The 19,007-nt window shown below is 54.5% G+C and overlaps 1 protein-coding gene across 2 annotated transcripts in view; it reads left to right on the plus strand.

The window, feature by feature from the left end:
* Positions 1 to 1,501: 1,501 nt before the first annotated feature.
* The window catches only part of LOC119153888 (dual specificity testis-specific protein kinase 2-like), a 31,913-nt gene continuing 14,407 nt past the window's right edge, over positions 1,502 to 19,007 (plus strand). Inside the window, exons 1-2 of one of the 2 annotated variants that reach the window (XM_037400848.1) lie at positions 1,502 to 1,720; positions 18,704 to 18,903. In XM_037400848.1, the coding sequence (XP_037256745.1) occupies positions 18,715 to 18,903 (189 nt within the window). In that variant the 5' untranslated portion in view covers positions 1,502 to 1,720; positions 18,704 to 18,714. Of the gene's footprint in view, positions 1,721 to 17,947; positions 18,431 to 18,703; positions 18,904 to 19,007 lie in introns of those variants that run through there. The other variant, XM_037400847.1, reaches the window with a different exon arrangement.

Below are 19,007 nucleotides of genomic sequence, written 5' to 3' on the forward strand. Positions count from 1 at the left end.
GGGGGTTGTCATGTATGAGGGGCTTCAAGACATCGTGTCTGGGGCCTTGGGGCAAAACCTGTGGTCTGTAGCAGCTAGATGTTGCTCTCCACACGTCAGTGCCCTGTGCCACCCTGAGGGAGGGGGTCTGTGGTGCTTTGGGGGAAGAGGGTCCATAAAATGGAGATGCTGCTCCCCCTGATTTCATTCTTATTGGAGGAAACAACCCTGGCTGCTTAATCCCTCTGCAGAGGGGACTTAAGGACCCTCACCCAGGAGAGCCTGTGGGGCTGCACCAGGCATCTCCCATGGGATAAACGCTGCTCCTGCCTCTGTGTGCCTCCAGCTGCGACAGCGTGGAGGGTCCCCAGGGAGCCAGCAGGGCTGGAGAGGACGGCAGGGGGCTGGCTGCCCCTTTTTGCCAGCACCTCTCACTAGCCCCTGCTCTTCGGTGGGGACAGAGGGCTGAGCACGTGCCTCGGTCCCCTGTCCTGGGGCACACTAGTGTCACTAGTGCAGCACAGATGTTTCTGGCTGTGGCTGCCCAATCTCTCTTGTTGCCAGCTGCGTTCCTCAAGTCCCAGCTGCCTCCTGCTCATGACCCAGATTGTTGTTTGTCTTAACCTCATCAAATAACCGAAATGAGCCCTGGGTGCTCTCGTGTTGGGGTTGCTGTAACCCACAGGGCAGCCTCATCCCGTGTCGCAGTAGAGGTTTTATTGGTGGAGAAATGTTGCGGTGCCTGTTGCGCAAGTGAGAGGTCATCCTGCTCCTGTCCCATGGGTCTGTGGGGAGCTGGAGTGCATGGTGGTGGGTGCTGTGCGGCTGCCCCCCACAAGCACCCTTACCCTGGGGGTGAGGGGAGAGAGTAGCAGCTGGGAGAGGAGCCAGGGCTGGAGGAGAGGTGAGAAGGCTGGGAGCAGGAGCTGGGAATGGAAAGCACTTGCTCTCCTCAGGCTGGGCTTGCACGAGCTCTGCTGGCTTTGTGCGAGGACTGGGGGGTCCTGGTGCCGGGGTCTGTTGTCATTGAATGCTCTGGGGTCCGGCAGTGGTGTCCTTGCGAGATGGGCACATGCCCCTGTGGTGTCCGGCATGGGAGCTGCCTTCCCTCTGCCCAGCGCCCAGCCATCCTCCGGGAGCCAGAGCTCTGGTGGGCTGCCCGGGGCAGGGCGGGGGGGCGACTCAGGCAGCCACGGTCCCATTGTGGGGTGGGGGGGTTCCTGACCTAGAGGGGAGCACGGGAGGAGATGTTTGGGGGTCGCCTTTGCTGTGCTTCGCGGGGTGGGTGGGTGGGTGTACGACGCCGTGTGCTGGGGGGGGCGGGGGGAGGCCCTTTGTCCCGGGAGGGGCTGCGGGCACCGGGGGTCGCGCTGGGGGCGGGAGGGGTCCCGGGGAGATGGCGCCTTCCTTCGGAGGGGGGGCAGGTGCACGGCACGGGGGTGGTGCATCGCGGCGGGGGCGGGCGGGGCCGAGCCGAGCCGAGCCGTGCGGGCTCACGCCGGGGGAGCAGCCGCTGGGCCGAGCCGTGCGGGCGCACGCCGGGGGAGCCGCGGCCGTGCCGAGCCGGGCTGTGCGGGCTCACGCCGGGGAGCGGCGGCCGTGCCGAGCCGGGCGGTGCGGGCTCACGCCGGGGGAGCGGCGGCCGTGCCGAGCCGGGCGGTGCGGGCTCACGCCGGGGAGCGGCGGCCGTGCCGAGCCGCGGGCAGCGAGTCCCGCAGGAGCCGGGGCCGAGCCGCAGCAGGTGAGTCGGGGGTCGGGCCGGGCGGGGGGCGCCGAGCCGCGTCCCGCCGTGTCCCCGCCGCCCGGCAGGTCCGAGCGGGCGGGCCGCCCCCCGCGGGTCAAGGGGCACCCCCGGCCGGGGCCCCGGGCTCCTCTTTCCCTTCTCCAGGGGAAGCCCCGGGCGCGGGGAGCGCGCCCCGCTCCCCCCGGGCAGGCTGCGGGGCAGCCCGGGCGCGCCGGGTCTCTCCGGCACCGAGCTGCGAGGCGGCACGGTTGGGTTAATTCAGCCCGGCTGATCCCGGTGCCGACATCCTACCTGATCCAACCTGATCAGCAACCGAGACCTAGCTGATCCCGGTGCCGAGAGCCTGCTGTGCGCTTTGTCCCGCAGGCTCCCGCTGGAGCGGCTGGACAGGGGCAGGAGTTTCTGGGGGCGATGGAGAGGGGGAGCAGCCTGGGGACGGGGTACTCTGGGCGTTCTCCTGGCCCGGGATGGTCCTGAGCGGAGCCAGAGGTGATTTCTCAGCTGCTGGCCCTGGGGCCCTACTGGGTGGTCCATAGAGACCCATGTCTCTGGCACTGTCCCCATTTTTAACTCAGAGAACGGCTCTGGGCTTTTTGGAAGGCTGGAAAGAAAAAAAAAAATGTAGATCCCAAGGGGTGGGATAGAGTTTGTGCTTGGTGTGCGGTTCCTGGGCAGTTGATTTGTGTCACCTTTCCCTATATCTAAGCAAGTAGTTTTCCTGTGGTGCTGCTGCTCTGATGGTGCTTGTACCTGCTGTGCAGGTGCTGGCGCAGGTGGGTTTGCTGAAGGAGAGGGGGGTGTTCAGACCAGTCTCTGCTTTGCAGAAAAGGTCCCTCTTCCCCTGCCCTTTCTTGGTGCGACTGGCTTGGAGACGTGGATCTCCGAGATCCATGAGAGAGACAGGGAACCACTGGGGGGATCCAGCGGAGGCTATGAGGATGATGAGGGGACTGGAGCATCTCCCTGATGAGGAAGGGCTGAGAGCGCTGGGCCTGTTTAGCCTGGAGGAGGGAAGGCTGAGAGGGATCTTATCCATGTCTACAAACACCTTAGGGACAAGAGGACGGGACCAGGCTCTTTACAGTGGTGCCCAGCGACAGGCCAAGGGGCAGTGGGCACAAACTGCAACACAAGTGAATGTGAAGAAAACCTTTGTTACTGTGAGGGTGACCGAGCACTGGCACAGGCTGCCCAGAGGCTGCGGGGTCTCCTTCTCTGGGGACATTCAGACCCCACCTGGATGTGACTGTGCAGCCTGCTCGAGGAGAACCTGCTTCAGCAGGGGGTGGACTAGGTGGCCTCCAGAGGTTCCTTCCAATCCTGACCATGCTGTGATTCTGTGATTCAGCCATCTGCCCCAGAGCAGCCCTAGGAGTAGGGCCTCGCCATGGCAAGGAATGGCTCGGGGTGGCCCAGGCAGGATTGTCCCACACCTGTACCCCAGCAGCTCGAGTTTCTTCCATTTCCCTGCTAAGTTCAGCAATTCCAGTGCAGAAGCAGTACCCAGGAGACAGCACGCTTAAGCTACAGGTTCCTACTTTCAGCTGCTATCCTAAATGTATCTTGTTCTTCTTTAAAAGAACAACCGACAAACTCACACAACAGGGAAAACCAAGTTAGAGGCAGTGTAAAACCTTCATGCAGGGTGTAGGTAAAGCTGTGGGGTAAACAAACGGCAAAAAGCCAGCCTTGAGTAGCGAAAGGATTGCCGTTATCATGCAAGGTCAGTCACAGCCTGGCACGAACCTGCAGGGGCCGAGCAGACGCCATCTGGAGCTGGAGTTCAACGTGGAGCTATCTGCGTGTGGATGGTTATAAATCACGAGAGTCAGGGTGCTCCCGTCCTCCAACAGAAGGATATAAAATCAAGCTGGACCTGAGCAGTGAGGCTGAGGGATGCCCCAGGCTGCAAACCTGGTACATCATGGGATGGGCCAGTCAGTGTGGGGAAGACCAGGCAGCACTGAGGGTCCTACAGGGACCTCGCTGGAGGGTCCTCACCTGGCCCACGGTCCTGCCTGGCATGTATTTGCTTGTCCTTTTCCCGTTGAATCTTAGTCTGCCAGGAACGGGTACTCTTGCAGGAACGTTGCTGCTCACAGCGGGTGGGGAGGCTGTGTGGGGTGAGGTGCAGCTGTGTTTCCAGCATCTCTGATCCACCAGGGAAGGTCCTTCTCACATAGTAAATCCCTCAGCAGTCCCCACTGCTGATGCCTGCTGTGATTATTTCTCCTTAAATTATTCGCCCGGTGATTGTTAGGTCTGGTGCTTTCTAGTGATGTTTCAGAGGATCCCAAAGCAACGTGTAAGCTCGTGGCTTGAAGCTGGAGGTCCTCTCATAACCAAAACACCTTTCTACACCAGTTGGCAAAGCTTTTGGGAGTACGTTCAGTATCCTTAGGCTGCACCTAAAGATGTTCTGATGTACCTGCACCTGGGGAATGGTCCAGGAGTTACCTGGAGAGCATGGGGCATAAGGGAGGAATGCCAAAATTGCCATTTATGGCAGAAGTTGTGATTTTTCTGCTCTCCAGCTGTGTGGAGAGAGCTGCTGCTCGTCTGCCCTCTGAGCACAGAAGCTGGTTTTCTTCTGCTGGAGACTGGAAGCCTGGCAGTTTCCTGCAGTCAGAGTTTAAAACATTCAGGGCTTTAAAGAAAACACTTCAGGGTCATTGCTGCTGTTCAAATTCAGTCTTGCATAATCTTCTCCCCTAAGGGCAGATTTTGCAACGAAAACTTTATGTGAGGGCCACGGTGCTTTGACTTGGAGCACAGTTTCTGAGGCAACTTTCAACTTTGAGCACTGATGGCAAGTGCCCTGTCTCCTACCCCATCTGACCTTCAGCGTGAGTGTCTAAAGCTAGAGATGGGCATCTCCTGCCACCGAACCTGAGGTGTCCCTGTTGCCGCTATTTAGCAAGTGGTTGGCTGTTGCTGTGGTCCTCCCATGTCCTCAGTGACAGCTGTAATTAGGTAACGTGCATGGACTGTGGGTCAGCTCCATACTGCTGCAAGTTTGTAAGGTGCTGGAGTTACAGTGGGGTGGGAACAGGCCTTGATGTGCTGGGAGAGGTAAGCTGCATGAGCTTGCTGCTGCAAGAACTGCATCTTTACCAGCCTCCTACCACTCAGCTGGCTTCCAGGGTTCCTCTCTGCTGCCCTCCCTCCTTGGTGTGGAAGTGGGTAGCGAGTAAATCAGTGTACAAACCCACCGTGGGCATGAGCCTGCCAGCTGGGGGGTCTGCTGGCCACTCTGCTGCTCTGCCAGCGCTGGGTTAGGGGCTCTGCGGTGACATTAGGGGATGGGAAGAGCCTGCTGCTGGGGGCAGCACTGACAGAGGCACCCAGGCTGGTGCTGAGGCTCAGCGGGTCTGATCCTTGCTCCCTGTGCAGTGGGCTGTGCTAGCGAGCTGTGCAGCTTCTGGCCAAGGTATGTTCCGGGGCTAAAAATTTATGTAGTTTCAAAAGCTTTATTGGGCAGAGTCAGAGAAGAAAAACGTGCATGGAGAACTATCCATACAGATCACTGTATCCCGGCTGCGCTGAGCTGGGAGTGGGAGCCTGGAAGGCAAATGAGCAGAGCCAGGTCTGTGAGCCCAGGGGTGAGGGGTCCCTTCTGACCCCTCACAGCTCAGACCTGACACCCCACCTTGACACTGGCTCATCACGTGGCCTTTGGCAAGTCACTTAACTTGTTTTTCTTACGTTTTAGCTTTCGTTTTTCCATCTGTTAGCAATAGCCAAGTCTTCCTGCTCTGCAGTAGTGGACTGGTAAGAGATAACATCTGTGCAGAGCTGGGATCGCCTTAGGGGCTCAGTCTGCTGGGCCACATTAATATGAAAATGCTCACCTCAGGTGTGAATCTGTTTCTCTTTCCTTGGCCCTTTGGGAGCTGCTGAGTGATCCCTTGTTCCCTGGAGAGAGACTTTACTGTATTCAGTGTCCCCGACATTAGCTGGCTGTGATGACATGCGCAGAGCTCTTGGAAGCAGCTTGCTTGCCTTGGGAAGCTTCTTATAATGCGTGGCGTTGTGCAAATACTGCTTGTTTACATAGCATTACATGGAGAAACAGATTTAATGGGGGTAAATGATTGATTAATTTCCCTAGCAGGAGTAACCTGACTTTCGGAGGCATGCAGGGGAGCTGGGCAGCTTGTCAGGCAACTGAAGTTCAACTTCCCGCAAGCCATATGGCTTTTAATAAGGCAGTGGTGGATTAGGTACAGCACGCAGTGGCAAGAGGAAGGCTTGGAGGGAGGGGGGAGAGCAGTCCTGGCTGCTTGAGGAAAACTCAGGTTTCGGTACAAGCCCTTGCCCTGACATAACAGGATTTGAGCTGCTCTCCTTCGCTCCCCTGGGAAGGATTTGTGTTTTGCAGGAGATATCCTGGAGGCTGTCAGAGCAGGGAGCATCTCTCCTGCATCTGCACAGCCTGGCTTCGGGGGGCTGGGGCCAAGTGCAGGGCAGGGATGTGGTCCCAAAAAGTGCTGTGGAGATGCTGAACTCCTGAGAAAGCATTCGCCTGCCATGCTGAGAGGGGTCTGGTTACCTCCATCTCAAAGCACAAGGGCTTTTAAATTATTTCTGATCTCATGCAGCCTCCGGCAGGTAGATTACCATGGGTTTAGTCCCTGTGTACAGACTGGATGGAGAGGCTCAGCACCCCTGGGGTCCTCCCTCGATGGCCTCCCACCGTCAGCAGCTGTAGCTTTTTTTCTGAGCATGAATTAGTCTACTGTGGGAGGAAAAAAAAAAAAAGCGAATTAATACAGCTGTGTTTGCAGTGCATAAACCTGTGTCACGGCTGAGACCTGGAGCCTCAGTTGTGTTTCTTATAACACAGAGTCATGCAGCCGGTGTGTTTTCCTTGCGTGCCTGCTGGTGCAGTGGAGGTGGGCAGTTGGCCATCGTGCCAGCACTGGCTGTCACATCAGCTCCTGGGAAGATTTGGTGGCCGAGCCTGAGAAATGGGCTGGCTGAAATGAGCCTTCTCCAGTGCTAGTAAATCTAAGAGGATTTGTCACCTCCTGACCTTATCTGTATAGTGTGAGAGGGGGTGGTTTATTGTGCACGAGCTGCATAATGCAATGAAAGCGGGTCTGAAAATGTGTTTTTCCAGTGTTGAGAAAGCTTCAAAGCACAGCAGTCTCTTCCAAACCTGTTGAAATAATTTTGCTCAAGCTTTTTGCAGGAAGAGGGCCAAGAAGCTGAAAAGGGATTTTCTGCCCCTTTTCTGTGAAAGGTTGAAAAAATGTGCTCCAAATTCTTTGTCTTTCATTCATTTGTTTTAAGCTGCCTGAAAAGATCAATCGTCCAGCTGCTGAAGACCATGGCTTCAGCGTTGGGGGCAAGCCAGCTGGAGTTGGTGGGGCCGCTGTGATTAATTTTGCGCTGTTGGGAGAAATAACATCGGAGATGCTCTAGCTGGATTTCAGCTTTATCTGCTGGATATTTACTGCAGTCCTGCTTTGGCTGGAGAGCAGATAATGTGCAAGGGGAGACATGCGTCGGGGCATTCTTAAGCTTACAAGGGCAGAATTTCTCCCAGGATGACCCTTCTGAACTAGCAAGGTCCCACACCAGGTTTACCAGCCTGTCTGTGTCCTCTGCTGGATGCAGGTCTGCTGCTGAGACGCCTCTTGCTTGGGGACCCACCACCTCATCCCTGTTGCACCTGGGGGGCTTGGGGACCCACCACCACCTCACCCCCAGCATGGGGGTGGCTTGGTCCGAGGTGGCACATCTGCAAAGGTGCTGGAGTGAATGGGGCGGTGCAAGGGCTCGGGCTCATCTCCTTGTGCATACTGGGGAATGAGGCACAGAGAGGTTATGGGCGATGCAGCGTTAGGCTGTGAATTATCTGGATGGTGCCCCAGAGGCTCCTGGAAAAGATGGAGGGAGAGAAACACATCCAGAGGGCAACGTGGGGCATGTAAGGTCCCTGTTCTGAGTGACCACCTCTTCACCCCAGAGGCAGCTGAGCAGAAGGGGCTGGGGAATGCGGATATTTTGGCATGCCTCAGCCCAGGGGAAGCTTTGCCCTTCTTCTCACAGTGGATCAGGAGTGAATTAATGTTACGCTGGAGCCATCCCCTCAGGGAGGCACATGCGTCTTGTGCTGCAGGCAGGATTAGGAAGCATGAGTCAATGCACTGATGAATTACGCAGCCTTCAAAATTCAGCCAGCTGGGGGGCTGCCTGCTTGCATGCCCACCTGCCGCAGACGTGGAGGCAGCTTTCAGCATCCTCTCAGCAGCTCTTTGCCATCTTTTTCCTCAGACTGTGACGGCAAATGTGGAGAGGGGAAAAGGGGTCTCTTTAGGAAGGGAATAGGATGAATGATTTCTGCTGAAGAGAAGGATGATTCTTTAGTTTTGCAATGAAAATGAAGCAGACCCTAAGCGTTGCTGAATGGGGAAGGGCACGTGGGCAAGGGTGGGAAGCTGTGATGGTTGGAGTGAGGGAGGGTTGCACAGTGAGGTGGTTTAATGTACTTCTGTTGTGACCACAGTCCAGTAGGTTGTTCAGGGCTGTGAGCCTGAGTTACGAAAGCATTGCCACCGCTCTCTGGCTTTCCCTGCACGCTGAGGCTTCTGGCGTATGGCTGGCATCTGCCAAGCCTGCGGGCAGCAACAGCAGACTCTGCTCCCTCAGCCAAGGGATCATCCCTTAAATTAAAGGCTGGATTTGCTTTGTTTTAATTCTCAGGTGGCTCTCAGGTGCTGTTCCTCTCCGCCCAAATGGCTGCCATCAGTAGAAGGGCAAACTAAGGCCGGTAGCCTCGAGGGTACTGGGGGTCCAGGGTCACCTCTCACCGGGTTGAGGTCTCTGAAAGTGGGGTGCCTGGTCCGAGTGGGTCTCCCTGGTGGTTTTAACAGTTGCTGGGGAAAGACAGCACTTCCCAAGGAAGACTGATCCCACCGCCTGGGGTATCCCTCTGCAGCATCCTCAGCACCGCTGGCAGGGCACAGTTTGCGTCCCACCTCATCCAGGACCTTTTGGGTGCCAGGGTGGGTGGGCACCATCCCCCCCGCTGCGTCAGAGCACAGTCTGCAGCTCTCCTCTGCCCTGGAGACATGGCTGTGCCCATGGCTGCGCTCCCACTGTCAGGAGTCCCTTGGGAGCGTCCCTTGAGCCCTGCGGGGCAGAGCAGTGTCCCTCCTCTGCAATTAGCATGATGATCAGACCTTTAAGGCCCCACACAAGAAGCCCTCAGTCTTCTGTTGGTAGTTTCAAGCCTCCTGGCAGCCCCAATGCACAGGATCCCAAATGGACCATGGCTTGTTTCAGGACAGGCAGCTGCAGTTTCTTGTGTGCTAGTTCCAGCTGAACCCTCAGCTCTGTTTGCGTACCTACCAAAGAACTGCAGGGAGCAGTTTGAAGAGCTTATTCTAGTTCCCATTTGCACTCCGTGTAAATGTCGAGCAGTGCCTTGTGCTGGTGCTTGGTGTCATGGTGTGAGAGGTAGGACCATGGTGATAGCGATGCTCTTTAGGCAGCCCTGGGCTTGAAATGAGAAACTCTGCTCACCTGGGAGTGGTGCATGGGACATGCAGGTGATGCATGAGTGCTTTTCATGCCTGATGAGCCAGGGGTTGATTTGCTCTCCCTTAAACTCATCAAGCCCGAGATGTCTAGAAAATGTACCACCTTCAATCCTGCATTGTTGCATCCCAGAGGTGTTGGGAAGCGATGATTTATAAGTGGATGCGGGGCCAAAACTGGCTGTTTGGAGTCAGAGAAGGGGCACAGCAGACCCTCCTTCACTGGCTGGCTGCAGCTGGTGCCAGGGAAGAAGGGAGGGGTGGGGGGAAGGTGTTTTTAAGTTTTGATTTTAGTTCTCATTGTCCTACTCTGATTTGAATGGTAATAAATTAAATTAATTTCCCCAAGTTGCATCTGTTTTGCCTGTGATGGTAATTGCTGAGTGATCCCCCTGTACCTGTGTCAACCCACAAGCCTTTCGTTATTATTTTCTTCTCCCCTGCCTGGTTGAGGAGGGGGGTGGTAGAGTGGCTGCGGGGGGTGCCTGGTGTCCAGCCAGGGCCAAACATCACACTCATTTTGCAAGCTCTGTGTGGATTAGGAGCTGGTCTGTGTCCTGAAGGGCTGAGAAAAGCCAGGAAGAGAAAGGAGGAGGAAAGGTGATGCCAAGGAGATACTGGCTAGGTTGCCTAGGTGCAGCCTAGATGTCCTGACTCAGCTCCTTACTCACTGGGCTGTGCCACTTCTGCAGGATGAATAATCTTATGGAGCAGCACAGTTACGGTGGTGACTCTGCTATCTGCCCACCTCCACATATCAAAGATCTTAAAATGTTTAATTCAGTTTAGCATGGTTAGTGTTTTCCTAGGAACAGTCTCAGAAGAGCAGGGTTTCATGGTCCCTCCAGGCTGTCCTTGTCCCCGGTGGCAGCCAGCACCCCAGTGTTGGAGGATGCCACGAGGACCCGTTGGGCAATTCTTTCCATGATTCACTGGGAGCCTGTACATACAGCAGTCAACAGGAGGTGGGTCCCTGTTAGCTATCTTTTTCACCCAACTCATCCCCTTGTCTCTGAGGGAGGGGGATATGGTTAGAGCACAGGTCTCAGGTCTGCTGGGTCCTCTCTGAGATGCTGCTGGGGCAGTTCTGTGACTTCAAGCTGTTTACTGATGGTTTTCCATGTGTAAAATCAAGTTTCTTCCCACCTGGCTCCCAAAGTGCATCATCCAGTTAATGCCCCCTAAGCATCTGCGAAATGAAGCACTTTCAGGGGATTTGGTGCTGTTTCTATTCACCTGTTTCTGTTGTATTTTTTGTGGGTGTTAAAAGAGCCGGCAAGAGCCCCATCATGTCCAGTCCTTTGAAAAGGGAGAGACCAGGTTCAGGGGGAGAACTACTCATCAGGTGTGAGAGCTTGTGTGTGAAGCTCGGCTGGGGGGCTTTTGCATTGCTCAGAAACAGCTGGCAGAGGCCATGTACCACTCCAGCTGCTTATGGAATATATAAAGCGCCGTTAGTGCCAGGTATCACTGCTGCGGTGAGTTGCCAGTGTGCCCACCCGCTGTGCAGTGTGTGGCTGTCTCCAGCCCACTGATTTCTTACAGACAGGAGGTAGGAAATGCTTTGGGAGACCAAGCAAGACACGCAGGAGGGGTGCAAGGGGCAGGAAACCGTGTTCTCCCTTGCAAAGAGCAATGCTGTTCGCTGCAGATGGGTTTTTTCCATGCTGAGGTATCAGAATGTCTTGCAAAGCCAGAAAAGTGCTGTTAGTGGCTTTTGGCATTTGAGGAGAGATGGATACAGAGGCTCATTCACCGCGGGGTGATCTGCCAGCAGCGTGTGGCAGCCAGCCTGAGCCTTTATTCTAGCTTAGGACTCTGGCCATCTGTACCAGGAACAATCCTTGAGCTAAAAATAATCTCTCGACTTCTGGGAACCACACAGAGTGGTTGAGGTTTGAGGTTGATCTTTGGGATTTTGGCTGGAAACCCCAAAGATAACGGGCACGGCTTTCACCTGCTGTGGAGCATGTTTGAACCCAGCCTTTATGGGCTGTGTGACAGTGTCTCCCACCTCTCCCCCTGGGCCACCCACAGCCCTCAGACCTCCTCTCTGGGCTGTAACAACAAGCAGGTTATGGCAATCGCTCTCAGATGATGCTCGGACATTTTAGCAGTAAGGTCAAGGTATCTTTTCTCATCTTAATGTGTTTTTCTTGATCGAGAGGGTGGGCTTGAGATGTTTTAGCCAGCTCAAATGCTTGATAGTTCCCACACGCTGAGCTTCCTTTTAAACGCCCACGTGCCTTGCTCTGCTTTTTCATTTGTATAGCGTCAATTAAATGTCAGGGGAAAATGAGGTTTATATGTGCTGGTGAAGTAAGTGCCGTATGACATCAATTAGGGGTCTTGTACCGTGAGTCTTCAGAATTAAAATGAAAATGCATGAAGGGTGTAGCAAAGGGAGCAGAGATAGACAGTAAATGTGTGGGATTAGGCTTGTGACTGCTGAGTTGTTACAACTGGAGTTTTTTCTACTCTTTTTTTGCACCTTTCCATCTCAAAGGAATCCGCGTGCCTTGTCGATCATCATCCATTTTGCAGGGTGAGCCAACTTGAAACCTTCTCTGCTTACTGCCCCAGAGAGCGTGTTTTCACTTGTTCTTGTCTTGTTTTTCTTCCTCCAAAACACCCACCAGCTTCCCCCCAGGCAGGGACTACCGTGGCACTTGCTGTGCATGGGGAGGGTCTGCACAGAGACCTTCATGGATGGTTGGGTTAAATTTGCCCCAAACAGTGCAGAACAGCCCTGTTCTTCTTGGAAGACTGAGGTGCCTGGCTGTCCTTAACCCTGCTAGAGGCCAAACTGCACGGTGGCTGCCTGAATGTCCTTATGCATCCTGGCTGGATGCGTCTTTGATCAGTTTTGTGAAAGCCATTTCAAGTGGGACTCGGTCCACTGGGCACAAGGGGGCTGGAGATAAGGGTCTTTGGGTGAAGAGGGGGCCGGCTGTGTTTTCATGCCCCTCTAGTCTTGTCTCGTGGGAAGGGGTCAATTGCTGGAGAACCAGGTCTCCACATACCTTCAAAAATATTCCTTGCTAAAGCTAAAGGTACAGACAATCTTTTCGTTGAAAGCCTTGGGGAAATGCTGATTTTTGGGGCCAGAAGATCTTAAGAGCTTGTGTACCCCTTGCAGGTAGCATCAGCCATAGATCTTCAGCTGGAAACTTCTATGCTTTCTGGTTGGGTTGCTTTCTGAATGGCATGCATCTTGTCGGTAAGTTAGGTGGGAGCAAGACTGTGTCCTGATCAGGTTTTCCAGTGCTTCAGTTCACCCTCAGCATAACACGTGTGGAGTCTTTTAACTGTTCCAGGTTTCAAAGGGGATTTGTGTCACTCAGTGGCCAGTTGTGAGTACCTATACTTGCCTGTGCCAAGAACCCGCTGTCCTCTTGGATCGTCTTGAGTTCCCATTTGCAGGATCTTACTGTCCTTGTCCCTATTCCTTGGCATTTTCCCCTCAGCAAAAGGATACCTTAGCTGTCGGCCCTCTCGTGACTTTCCATTGTATTTAAATCTCCGGAGGAAGCGGATATCCCAGATTTTAGATCTTTCCTAAGGTTTCTTTCATACCTGGCAGGGGATAGGTTTGCAATCAGAGCAGCTAAATTGAAGCTGGGATTGCAGTCCCGGGTGTGACCCTGGCCCTGTGAGCACGGTGCCATGGCAGGAGGGCAGGATTTCGGCCAGGTCTGTGGCTCACAGATGTCCTTGTTGGCAGCAGCATAATAAACACTTAAATTTGCAAAGTGAAAACGATTTATCCTGCCAGTAACTTACCCTGAGCTTTTTAAGTCTTACTTTCTGGGCTGTATTTATTTATTTCATTCTATGAAAAACATGTTTGTGCTCAAATGAAATGCAAGTATCCCTTTATCCCTGCTGCGTAATTTACTTTAATTTGCCTTCCTGTGGAGAGAGGAATTCGCCTCCCTGATTCTGTTTTATTCTATTTTTTTTCCAACAGAAAATTGTCTTTTTGACTGGAGAGATCAAATATATTGGGATTAGCTTGAGGGAAACAGCCCAGCTTAGACTAGATGTTCTCATGAATGTGAGAATGTCTATGAAAAGCTAATTGCTATTTTGTGTAATGATGGCATCCAGGCAGAGCCAGAGCTGTTGGCTGCAGGGCTGTTCCTGACATCCTCACACTGGTGAATGTCGCTGTTTTATCTGTGGGAAACCATCCTCTCACTGGGCAGCAGGAGCTGTGGTCTGTCTTTAGCCTCCTTCCCAGGCTGGGAGTATTCAGGAAATAGTTTTTCCTATTTTTATGTGAGTCAAGAATAAAAAATACTTTTTTTTTTAGGGTTTATATTTTTAGGGATAGGCAAACTAGTACTGGTAAGCAAATCCATTGTGATTTTGCTTAACCTAGTACATTTTCCTAATACTACAAGGTTTGCCAGTGTCTGTTAGAACAAGCCAGGACAGAAGAAAGTCCATTTCTGTTGACCGAGATAAATGCTGAGTAACTCTACTACTAAGGTGTTTTGTTCACCTGGCTTAGGCAAATGGTTTTGTTTAATGTCACCGTTGTTATCTGGATTTACTTTGCATTTTCACCGGGGAGCCGAGGAGCACCCATCCCTCCAGCTGCCGCTGCTGCTGCCGGAGCCAGGCGCAGGCAGGGCAGGTGGAGAGGGCTGAGGGAGCCTTGCACACGCCTGCAGGAGAAACCCACTCAACTTGTGAGATGTAAACCACCTGGGGACTGAAATGATGTGCTGATTTATTGATGAGATGTAGACAACTGGCCATCAGTGAAGCATCAGCACCATTATCAGCAGCACAACAGGTAAACCCCAGTGCTAGATGCTTACAAAATATTGAAAGCACCTACAGATTTCTAAACTTCTGTACCTGATCTCCCTCCCCCCAAGACCAAATCCTGCACGCAGGCACGGGTGCGCAGTCAGCATACACCCCCTGCTCCACTGGGAAGGTGGCTTCCATGGTTTGCAGACCCCAGTGCTGGTGGCACCCTGCTGCCCTGGCATAGATACTTCATTTACAGAGTGATCCCGCTCACAGAACGTTTTTGCACGGAGCTTAGCAAGCAGCAGATAAGCTTTTCCATGCTGCTCCCCAGGGCAAGGCTGCAGCCATCAGGCACTGGGCTTCCTGGTCCAGGGAGGCCCCTGGGGCTGGTCCAACCTCCCACTTATGGGCAGAGGAGGCTGGGGAGAAGCTCTCTGATGATGGGAAGAAAAGTCCTGGAAACAGTGGCAGGAGAGGCAGGTTGGCTGTTCAGCAGGTGAGGGGAGGAAGGGTCTAGTCTTCCCTTTTTTCAGGAAAATCTGCTGTCTGGAAGAGGGGTTTGAAGCCTGGGGTTTGCGTCCTCATAGCGGAGCCTGGGCAGATGCTCGGGGCTCTGTCCAGCTGTGCACAGGTCTGGGAGAGTCAATCTGCCGGCTGGGTGGCCATGGGTGCTGCATTGCTGAGCAAAGGGAATAGATGAACATTGCTGAGCAAAGGGAATAGATGCACATTGCTGCATTGCTGAGCGGAGGGAATAGATGCACATTGCTGCATTGCTGAGCGGAGGGAATAGATGCACATTGCTGCATTGCTGAGCAGGGGGTGGGAGCTGTGGGTGCTGCATTGCTGAACAGAGAGAATAAACCTGCCGCCGCCTGCCTGCTCCTGCCAGCTGCTTCCCCAGGCTGGAGCCAGCTGCAGCGGTGGGGCTGGAGCTGCACGACTGGTTTCGCAGGGTGCATGCACAGGGCTGGTTACGGCCTCTCTGCCGGCCCTGGCAGCTGCTGGAGCATCGCTGGGTGCATGGCATGGCAGCAAGCGCGGGCAGCCCCAGTGAGCCCTGCTGCGGAGCCTGACCCTTCCCTGCAGCGTGCAGGGGCCTCGCTGTGTCTGCAGGTGAGGAAAGTCCAGAGGAAAGCGGTGCCCCAGGTCTGCTTTTCAAAATGACTGCTAATTTCATGTTTTGGACATGGCAAGGAGTAGGTTCCCTGCAGTGCTCTCAGTATCCAAACGTTTCCCGGCTGCCCGTAAGCTGCATCCTTGGTGCTTCTTGCTGCCCGGGGAGCTGGGAGGTGCGTGTTGGCAGCCGGGCACAGAGGATGCTCCTTGCTCACTGCGGGCACAGCCCAAAGCCTGGGGACATGGGCAGTCTCCCCAGAAGGTGGTGGGAGCCAGTGGCTCTGTCTCCCCCCTCCCTGCAGGCAAAGGTGGTCTGGAAGGGGATGAGCCTCCTCCCATGCCCAAGCCTGGTCTCCCCACCATAGGTTGAATTTGAGCTGGGAGCACCAGGGAGCAGGCAGCTGCCTCCGCGCTTTGCCTGCTCAGACAAAAAGCACAGCTCTGCATGCTCTAAACCTTGCTGGTGACATGAGGATGTGCCTTGCCCTGCTGCCTGCGGCTGTGGGCTGGCCCCTGAGACCACCCTGCCTGCTCCCCATCCTTCTCCCACCTTCTCCCCCTCCCTCCCTGCCCCCCTGGCTCCTAGGAAGCCTTCAAATAAATCTTGGCATTTTGAAAGGCTGTTTTCTCCCCCAGCCTATGTGTCAGCACTAATCTGGGGACAAACAGCTGCATTTATAAGAAGAAAATAAAGACTCGGCTCCCACTCAGTGGCATAATGCGAGGGGCCGTTCCCGGCATGCTGGGGATGCTGCAGGGATTCTTTACTGGACAAAGAAGCAATTGATGAACTAGGTCATGGCGGGAGGAGATGGTACGTGGGAAAAGCGCTGAACAGAGAGGCCTCTGAAAAGGAAACCATTCCCTGTGGAAGAGGCAGCCCCAGGCAGCCTGCCTTGCCCAAGGGGACCTGTCACGCCTGTGCCCTGGTCACCCTGCAGGCAGAAGGAGGTGGCTGGGGACCAGGGCACCTGCAGGTGTGCTGCTTTGCAAAGGACAGGCTCCTCTTTTGTTACTGAAGGGTGCTAAAGAGAAGGGAGAAGCTTTCAGAGCCTTCTGGGTGTGTCTTTGGAGACTAGAGCATCGTTTGGGGTACCCGCCACAGCTCTGCCAGCTGAGTGACTGGCGCTCCAGGGTGAGGTTGTGGCTTGCTGTGTTGCTGTTTCGCTAGCCACACAACAGGAGAGGGCAAACCTGTGTCCCAGGATCAGGGGCAGGAGTGGGTAAACCCTGAGAGTGCCCCCTCAGTGATGGGTCTGATGCTCAGGGAGACCCTTTGCCATTCCTTCTCCATGTTTCCTTGGTGGTTTAGGGTCAGCAGGATCTGTCAGCCCCTGTTAGCATCCCCTTATGCCCTGGCCAGTCGTGCAGGAGCTCCTCTGTGTCTTGCTGATGGAGTGTGAAGCACCACTTGCTTGGCCTGGAGCTGCAGCCCTGCATGCTGAGCAATAAAAGCCTTTTGCTGCACCTGTCCACCAGCTTGTGCCAGTGCCTTGCCCTGCTGCGCCTGTGCCCCAAGCCCTGCCACAGCTGGGCCACTTTGTATGCCAGAGGGTTCCTTGCAGAACCTGGAGGAATCATTCCTGTGGGAAGGTAATGCCTTCGGTGACAGAACCAGAGCAGGGTGGCTTTGGCAGTGCTGAGCGTGATGGATGTAGGTCCTGTCCCCTGCTTCTGCAGGAGCCTCTTCCCTTGTGCCAGCGTGTGGTGCCTGGATGCGGGCAGGATGGGAGGGGGCCGGCCACGGTGCGTTTCAGATGGTGCTGGCTGTCAGGAGCAGTGACTGCCCCAAGGCAAAATGCTCCAGGCAGGTCCCTGCAGCTGCATCCCATCCTGGGATATTGCTTGGTTACCTGTCCTTGGGTCTGAGCAGGGCTAAAGCTGTGGCCCTGTAACCTCTTTGATGTGCCCTGCCTGATCTGAGTGCTCTCCACCGATCGTGGCCGTGGGCTCCCCTGTTCATGACAGCCCACTGTCCTGCTGATGTTTGCCATGCAATTAGGTAGGAGCCTGTGTGTCATGCTGATTTTGCTTGATCTGTGCTTGATCCGTCATGGTCCATGACTGGAATCCTGCAGTCTGTGTGGGACTGCCCTGTGGTGGCAGCTTTGGGGTCTGGCTGCTTTCAGAAGTTTGTGCTGTTGTTCACCTGTGTTGCAGCATCTCAGCCTGGAGCTCGCCTGCTGCTCGCGTCGGGGATCCCTGCCCCACAGCTCGGCTCGAATTCCTGCCCTGCTTAGCCCTGCCACCACATCCATCTGTCCCGGTTTGGCAGCTCTTTTTGGATGTGGGCTGGGCTGTGGGTGGATGAGGTGACTGGTGCAAATATTTCATGCATGGCTTAGTGCAGATTTTGCCTCACCCTGTAGATGGAAAGTAGCCGTGAAATAATCCACGGGGTCAAGGGATGCTGGTGCAGCTCCTTGTCTGGTGCAAGACCTTGGTCAGAAATGTAGGGAGGGCAGAGCTTAGCTTTGTTTCAGCTGGCAACATTGAAGAATTACCCTTTATTGACCATTGTCTCATCTGGTTACAGTCTGACAAAGCAGCTCGCCAGGGCTCAGCAATCTGAGCACATGCCATGAGTGGAAGGTGCTCAGACAGCTTTGTAGCATACCAACGGTTATTTACAGTTATCCAGGAGCAGACGCCTTACTTGCCTTGCTCAGGGTGTCAGAAGACCATTTTCCACTGGATTTGCCTCTCCTGCATTTTTCTAAGTAACTAGATGTGGGAGAAGGGAAAGGATAGCATGTGGCTTTGGGGGGGTGGGAGCCTGGTGCTGTAAAAGGCAGGAAGGGGAATGGAAGGAGGGGGGGCTGGCAAGGGAACTGTGAGAATCAGAGCAGTGGAACACGAGCAAAGGCACTGGGGGCTTGGAGTCAAATTCAGGATACACAGACAGGAGGAGGGTTGCTGGGGCATTTCCTTGTTCTGTGATTCTTTTGGGCTTGTAAGGAACTGTAGGAACTTAGAAGGAACTTAGAAGGAACCTGCCAAGTGAGCACCCTTTTAAGATTGTTTCCTGCTAGCACATCAAGCTATGACCCGCTGTCTGCAACAGTAGCTAAGCCCTGTCTAGAGCTCTGGGCTAATGGATGTGACCTTAGGATGTGGCACATGACCCGTGCTAAAAGCCTAATTTAGACACGGTGGCTTTTAACCCAATATAAGCTGGCTAAGCAAGACCGAGTCCTCTGGACTTCTCCTGGGCTGCACTATCGTGTGTTGAAGGTGATGCATCCTATCTACCGGAAACCTTTGGAAAGTATAAGTGAGTATATGCTAATTTGCCACCTTTAAGTCCTAGTCTGAAGAAGTCTGAACACAACCTGCATAAGGCAGGCTTAAGTCCACGATGATTTATCCAGGAGACAGTGCTTGTGGCTGCTTCCAGCGGAACGTGTGCTGCAAGCTGCATCATCTCAGTGCCTTGTCTCCTTTCCCTCTGTTCCTGAGGCTTTGTCCAGTACTGGCCTCTAGTGCAGGTGTTTGTCTGATGTCCAAACACTGCTGCTGGCTCACTGTGTACTACTCTGTGTTTTAGCCGCTGCCCCCATGATGTGCGAGGCAGGGCTGATCGCACCGGAGCCCTCCGGCCCCATGCAGTACTATGGTGAGTCATCGGACACCTACTACCACATGGACCGCTGGCAGAGGCTGCGCACGGCTGTCAGGAAGCTGGAGTTCTGGGAAAACTTCAACGCCGAGCTGATAGGCAGCGGCTTCTTCTCCAAGGTCTACAAGGTAAATGACATGCAGGCAGCCCACAACCTGCGTGAGAGCGGCTGAGCAGCTGCTGAGGCTGTGTAGATGGTGCCTCACCTGAGGAACCTGCCCTTGAGTTATTT

The sequence above is a fragment of the Falco rusticolus genome, chromosome 9, assembly GCF_015220075.1.
Source record: "Falco rusticolus isolate bFalRus1 chromosome 9, bFalRus1.pri, whole genome shotgun sequence".
Lineage (NCBI taxonomy): Eukaryota > Metazoa > Chordata > Aves > Falconiformes > Falconidae > Falco > Falco rusticolus.